Below are 7846 nucleotides of genomic sequence, written 5' to 3'. Positions count from 1 at the left end.
TTAGGCAATATATGACTATGTCACACATTTCTGTGTATTTGTTAATGGACACATATGTTGATTCCACACAGAGACAAACTACAGATGGGGGAAAATATTCACAAACTTAATTTGACTGGGTGGTTATTATATAGAATATACAAAGGATACAAACAACTCAAGAAAAAGATAAGGAAATCCAATTAGAAATGGAAAAGATTTGAATAGACACCTCTAAAAAGATGTATAAATGACAAAAAGGTATATGAAAGTATTCAGCATCACCAACCATCAGGAAAATTCCAAGAAAACCCACAGTGAGATATTATTCCACCACATTAAGAATAGCAATTATCAAAAAGATCATAAGTGCTGCCATGGTGACAGTGGTATGGTGGAGAAAAGGGAACTTTGCATGCTATTGGTGGGGATGTAAATTAGTATAGCCATCATGGAGAATGATATGGCGTTCCTCAAAAACTCAAAAGTAGAGCTACAAAGTGATCCAGTAACCTTAGTACTGGAGGTATATCCAAATGAAGAAAACCACCATGCTGAAGAAATGTACAGTGCTGATTGTAGGACTATTTTATTTCTTAAATGAGATTAGGCCATATGAAGAATGGCACAAAACTCACCATCTTAAGCTTCCTTCCAGAAACTGTAGATCAAATGAATTACCTTTTCTATGGATAATTTACCTCATCTATGTTATTGTGATGATTACATTTTTATCCATTCAAGAACATGAATATAATAGATTAGATCATTAGCATATTTAGTGTAAAGTCCATTTCAAATAAAGTACTGTTGACACCAACTTCTACCACCAGTGCAACTACCATGGCTGCTACAAATATTCAAGTGGACAGTGCTTTCATATTGATAAAATAAGAAGTCATAAAATGCTAAAAAATAGAAAAACATATTCTAATAAGTAAAATTTAAAAAAATAAAAAATAATCAAAAACTCATTTAGAGAATGATGTAGAATTGTGTGATTGTGTGGGTGTGTGCATGTGAGAGAGAGGAAAAAAGAGAAAGAATTTAAGTTAAAAGAATTAGAAGACAAATGTTCAAATGCATCAGTTATAGATATAAATATAACCTCTTTATAAGGATATTCACAGTAGCCCATTTGTACTCAATGTATTACAAGTTTATCTAGTAATTAACCTTGTACAGGTAATTTTAACTGATTAGAAACTTAAATGGATACAGCCTTCAGAACATTATTGCCATTCTTGAGTCCCAATGTCATGTTCTCTGGAATCCCAGTTCATACAATGCCCAGAATGCATGCCTCACAGAGCTGTAAAATTTAAACACATATAGAACTTCACTAACACAGTATCTGAAACAAAAAAATGCCCTTAGCTTTTATTCCCCTCAAGCTTTTGAATTAATGATCACTGACAAGTAAATACATTATATACATGTACTCAAAATTAAAAAATAAAAATTTTATATTTCTAACATACAAAGGATATCCTGAGTCATGGTGATATAATTTCCTCATTTAACCACAGCCCACTGAATCACTACTCTGTTCTGCAACTTTGTTAGTACAGTTGCTGCAAAGACAATACATGATCCCATACTCACTATGTGAGTAGACAAGCAAGCTCTACCCATCAGCACTTACATAGTAAGTAAGGACTGTAATCAAGATGCACATAGTGTTATTAAATCACCACACAAAGCTCAGAGTATGTCAGAATATCTCTTTCTGAATTGTCCATTGAGGCCAAACACACAAGTATATGTATCTGAAAACAGTTATTGTTTAAAACATCTGCATTCTTCTGGTATGAGAGGGGCTAATGTAGTGTCCATTAAACCATCACATCAGTATCCTTCATAAATGTTATGGCAAGCAGCCAAAAGACAACTTAGCCATTCTCATTCAGATCGTATTATTCTGGATACAGTTTTCCTTTTGCTATATACAACAGACGTGCAAAAGTCACAGTAGCATTTCAGGAATACTGTTTCTATATGGGTCTTAAAATGTAACTCAGTTCATGTAAAAGATCTAAGAGGAATGAAATCATGTTTTGTGTCTCCCACTCTATTAAAATAAAAATCTGAAAGGTTATTTTGTTTCCATCAAAATTTTTGTGAATGCACTCTTGACCTCCTTGTTCCTGAGGCTGTAAACCACAGGGTTCAGCATTGGGATGATCATAGTATAAAACACAGATGCAATTTTGTCTGTGTCCATGGAATGGCTGGAGCTGGGCTGTAAGTACATAAATATAATCGTCCCATAGAAAATGGAGACTGCAATGAAGTGAGAAGCACAGGTGGACATAGCTTTCCGATGTCCAGCACCTGAGTGCATCTTTAGGATGGTGACAAAAATGAATATATAGGATATCCAGATAACTAGAAGAGCAAAAAAGATATTAAAGCTCACTACATAAACAAGAACCATTTCACTAACATGTCTGTCAGAGCAAAAGAGAACCATGACTGCTGGAACATCACAGAAAAAGTGATCGACCACATTGGACTTACAGAAGGAGAGACTGAATGTGTCTCCAATGTGGATGGAGGCATTCAGGAAACCACAGATATAGGAGCCTATGGCCAGGCATAAACACACACTTGTTGTCATGGTGGTCACATAATGTAGGGGTTTGCACACTGCTGCATAGTGGTCATAGGCCATTGAGGCCAAAAGGTAATTTTCTGCAGTAGCAAAGGCTAAAAAAAAGAACATCTGAGCAGCACAATCATTGTAGGACATGACTTTGTCTCCCTTAAAGAGCCCCGCCATGACCATGGGAGTGACGGCTGAAGAGTAACAAAAATCTACCAGAGACAGGTTACCAAGGAAAATGTACATGGGAGTGTGGAGCTGAGAGTCCAAGAGAATCATCAGGATCATCCCCAGGTTTCCAACCAGGGTGATGATGTAGATGAGGAGGAAGGTGATAAAGAGGGGGACCTGCAGATCTGGGTCATTGGTCAGTCCCAGCAGAATGAACTGCGTCATGTCTGTCCTGTTCTCCATCACTGTTAGGAGAGTCACTAGATGCTCTGTGTCCAGGAAAGACAAAGGGATAGAATGATAAGGAAATAAATTTGACTTATAAAGTATAAGTGGAATTCATTGAGCAATTATTTGTACTTTGAAATTCTCCAGAAAAAGCATGGTCTATAAAACCAAATTTGGTGCAATAATGACACAGAGGGTTATATACTGTAGAATTAGAATATTAGTGGGTCACTACCCAATTAAAATTTTTGATTTATAATCTGAGGAGACAATTTATTTTTTATTTTTTATTTTTTTCTTTTATTATTCATATGTGCATACAAGGCTTGGTTCATTTCTCCCCCCTGCCCCCACCCCCTCCCTTACCACCCACTCCACCCCCTCCCGCTCCCCCCCCTCAATACCCAGCAGAAACTATTTTCCCCTTATCTCTAATTTTGTTGTAGAGACAGTATAAACATTAATAGGAAGGAACAGGGGTTTTGCTGGTTGAGATAAGGATAGCTATACAGGGCATTGACTCACATTGATTTCCTGTGCATGGGTGTTACCTTCTAGGTTAATTCTTTTTGATCTAACCTTTTCTCTAGTACCTGTTCCCCTTTTCCTATTGGCCTCAGTTGCTCTTAAGGTATCTGCTTTAGTTTCTCTGCGTTAAGGGCAACAAATGCTAGCTAGTTTTTTAGGTGTCTTACCTATCCTCACCCCTCCCTTGTGTGCTCTCGCTTTTATCATGTGCTCATAGTCCAATCCCTTTGTTGTGTTTGCCCTTGATCTAATGTCCACATATGAGGGAGAACATACGATTTTTGGTCTTTTGGGCCAGGCTAACCTCACTCAGAATGATGTTCTCCAATTCCATCCATTTACCAGTGAATGATAACATTTCGTTCTTCTTCATGGTTGCATAAAATTCCATTGTGTATAGATACCACATTTTCTTAATCCATTCGTTTGTGCTGGGGCATCTTGGCTGTTTCCATAACTTGGCTATTGTGAATAGTGCCGCAATAAACATGGATGTGCAGGTGCCTCTGGAGTAACAGTCTTTTGGGTATATCCCCAAGAGTGGTATTGCTGGATCAAATGGTAGATCGATGTCCAGCTTTTTAAGTAGCCTCCAAATTTTTTTCCAGAGTGGTTGTACTAGTTTACATTCCCACCAACAGTGTAAGAGGGTTCCTTTTTAATAACTTGATAAAAATGATGTGTGGGATTCAATCTACTTTCTACTTCACTTCTCTTGCACTCAGTAAACTTGACATTTCCATGGTTCTCACTTGTGAAGAATAGCTGTAGACCTTAGATGTTCACTTACTGTCTCTTCTCCACAATGTTATGAGATTGACTGGTTGTTACATTCCTGTAAATTATGAAGAACAAGAAATTGAGTGATTTACTCATATTGGTCAAATTTTAATTAGCAAACCCTGGTTTGGACATACAACAACATATAATTCATGATATGTGGTCACTAAGACTAAGGTATAAACTAAATTTAAATCAAATTGAAATTAACTGAATTTATAATTATTTCTTGTTTCCTCTGGTTCAAACTCAATGTTTGTGCTTTCCCAGGGAACTAAGTAAGTGATTGGTTGGATAGTAATGCTTCTTTTTCACTATATATTTTCATCTCATTGGAGAAAAAAAAACAACAAACATACCAAACCAGAAGAGCAAATGATCCTTTCAGTTACAAAAGGATCCTAAAAAAATTAGCAATCTCTGAATCACATTTTACTCTTTTTGCCACAAACTCATGCTTATTGCCACCAGGACATCTACACACATTGACAATGATGTGGCTAAAATTATAAACAGTTGATTGGAGTGAAGAAGGGTTTATAGCACATCTCTATGCATATTTAGGTGATGGAATAAGTTGGGTGATGGGAGCAAGTTCAACCTGCAGATGCAATTCTGAGAGCAGGCACATCATGAGCTGTAGCAGAAACAGACCTTATGTTCATAAAAAAGGTGGACATTAGACATACCAATTAGCATCTAGTAATCCCAGGTCCTAACCTAATTTCCCTGAACAACGTATTTCCAACTGCAATATGAAAACACGAATTAGTCCTACAATGAGTTATTATTGTGAGAATTAAACAACAGAGTATAAAACAATAAAATCCTGGGTTTTGAGCACAATCTAATGAGTTCTAGCAATCATATTATTATTAGGATGGGATAATGATCTTATGATGATTTTATCAAGGTGAATGCTGACTTGTAGGGTCTTGATTCTAAGTGAATTTGAGTTCTGGAATCTTCTCTCTCCAATTTACCTTTCCCCCTGCACTAATGCCATGGAGGTTGTGCTTTCCAGTGTTTCTCCAAACATTGACTAGAGCTCCTGTAATTCCATGTGAGTCATTCTTCCTCAAAATTTCTTCCTTGGAATTCATATTTTCATTTTGGCAAAGAGCCTATTTTTATTAAACTTATTCTTCCTTGAATTATAGTCATCCCTTAGGCAAATCACAGGAGCCAGTGCTGGAAGTTCCGAGTTTATAGGCTTTTCTTAGCTCACAGGTTTGGTTTGTTGGCACCATCTATTTTGTGAAATATTTTATTTGAATATGTTGTCATGTAGTAACAGTGTTTTATATTGCTTTTGTCTTTTCTTTTATTTTGAGACTGGGTTTCACTATTTTGCTCAGGTTGGCCTTGGACTTTAAGGCTGAAATGATCTTTCTACCTCCTAAATGGCCAGGACTACAGGTATGTGTCAATGCCCTCTGCTAAATTTCTTTGTTTGAATTGAAGCCTTTCAAAGGAAAGTCTTGCCAAATTGACAACTATTCCATGCCACCTTTCTCTTGAAACTCTGGCATTTCGGTTTATGAGCCTGCCATAGGAAGACATGGTGTTGGCCAGTCTTTAATACATGTGACCACTTTTACCAAATACTATGTTCTATAACTAAATACTGGCTTTTTATGTGAATGTTTGTGTGTATATTATATAATCTTATTATTGTGGAAATTGAGGGTTAAGAATTTGTGTAATCTTGTAAGTTATGCAGCTAGTATAAGACAGACCAACCTAACCATTGCTGTCAACTAGTGTAGCTGTAATGGTAACAATAATAACAGAAGTAATAATATTAATAGTCAGTATGAGATTGTGAGAGAAAAGTATAAAATAAACATCAGAGCACGTTCATTCATTTAGCAGCCATTTGTAGTTTAAAGAAGGATTGTTTCACCCTTCTGGGTTTTTGTGTGTTTGGTTTTGTTTGTTAAATTGTTTCTCTTTTGTCCCATGATAGGCAAATATATAAGGAAAAGATAAAATTTCCAGCTAATCACACAGTGTCCTGTTTTTTTCTTCATATTTTGGAGAAGTGATCATGAGAGTACTTCCCTACAATGGAAGTTCTGACATTCACACAACAGGCTTACCCCAGTCTTTAATAAAAGTTTGAAATCATCTTTTTTCTCCTCTAAAATAGCTCACAGTTAAGTATACAGTTATACCCCACTGCTTTTGATGAATTACACGTCTCACTAGCAGTGTATATGGAATATAGAATCTTACCATTCTCCTGGAAGAAAGGACAGTCAATCCAGACTACTGAGTTTGAAATATTAAAATCGGCCACAGACTACCATATGTACATACTTCTGTGGGAATTCTTTCAGGTAGTGGTAAAAACTTCCAAGTTAAAAAAAATTCCAAATTATCTAAGGCAGGGAAAATTAAGGAAAGAACATTAGCATGCTTCAATGTCCAAACCTACCATTATTTATTTTTTTCTGTATCATGGAAGAATCACTTACCACCATCTTGTTTGCATAATAAACACAGTAAGATTACACCTCTTACATGATTTACAGATTATAACTAAAATAACAAATAATACAGATCCATAAAAGATCTCAAAGAAGTTATCAATCAAAGCTTATTGATATAGTTTTTATCTTTGAGTGTTTTTCATAACCATGTTGAAGGATCAAAAGAAATCCTTAGGTCAGAAGAGGGCCTGTGTGTACTACTAATGATCACCATTCAAATGAGTAGATGTCCGGTGGAGTGTGGAACACAGTAAACTCCTTCTACAGTAAGATGACACTGAGTTGTATTGGGATTCAGGAGGCTAATTCATGGATCTGGAGGGAGTTAGGCAGGCTTGGAGACCTGTGGAGATTCCCCCATGAGAACACCTGTTGCTCTCACCCTATTTTCTCAGGGAAAAAGCAATTAAACTGTCTGTGGAGATCAAGCTGGTTATTTTTAGACTGCACACGTGTTTTCCTATTACTTGTTATTTCTTATTTTTAAAAAATTATTCTAAGTAATACATAATTTAAAGATAGTAATACTAGCATTTTAAAATGCAGAATTCTAATAATCTCATATATCTGCTGCTACAATCAGTGACAGAAATTCATCTGAATTTTCTTTGTTAACTTCTCTCATATACTGCTTAAGGAATTAATAAACTGATTTTTTTCCTTTCAGGAAAAAGAAATAAGGTTTATTTTTTATCTGATGAAGAGGACAGGGAGAATCAACCTCTCAAGCTCTGTCATCCCACATCTGCTTTTTTCTTTTTCTATATTTTTAATTATTTTATTATCATTGTACTGGGGTACATTGTGACATTAACCAAAGTTCTTACAATATATCATCCTTGAATTTGCCCCCTCCATCATTCTCCTTTATCCCACTGGCCTTATTCCTAGAATAGTTTCAACAGGTCTCATATTTCCATTTTCATACATGACTACATAATATTTCTACCACATTCACACTCCTATACCTGTTACTTATATCCTCCTCCTCCCATTGGTGCCAACTCCTCAGATATGACCTGTTAATAAACCAACTTTTCATAAGTAATTTTGCCTCTGC

General features: G+C 36.0%; 1 protein-coding gene across 1 annotated transcript; it reads right to left on the bottom strand.

Annotated features, from left to right (window-relative positions):
- Positions 1 to 2074: 2074 nt before the first annotated feature.
- LOC109674993 (olfactory receptor 5B3-like) lies at positions 2075 to 3001 on the bottom strand. The gene has a single exon (XM_020151843.2). It carries the CDS (start codon positions 2996 to 2998, stop codon positions 2075 to 2077), a length of 924 nt encoding a protein of 307 aa, XP_020007432.2. The 5' UTR covers positions 2999 to 3001.
- Positions 3002 to 7846: the final 4845 nt, after the last annotated feature.

Source organism: Castor canadensis, chromosome 1 (assembly GCF_047511655.1).
Source record: "Castor canadensis chromosome 1, mCasCan1.hap1v2, whole genome shotgun sequence".
Lineage (NCBI taxonomy): Eukaryota > Metazoa > Chordata > Mammalia > Rodentia > Castoridae > Castor > Castor canadensis.
Note: the sequence above shows the minus strand (reverse complement) of the source record. Positions and strands in the feature narration are given on the sequence as shown.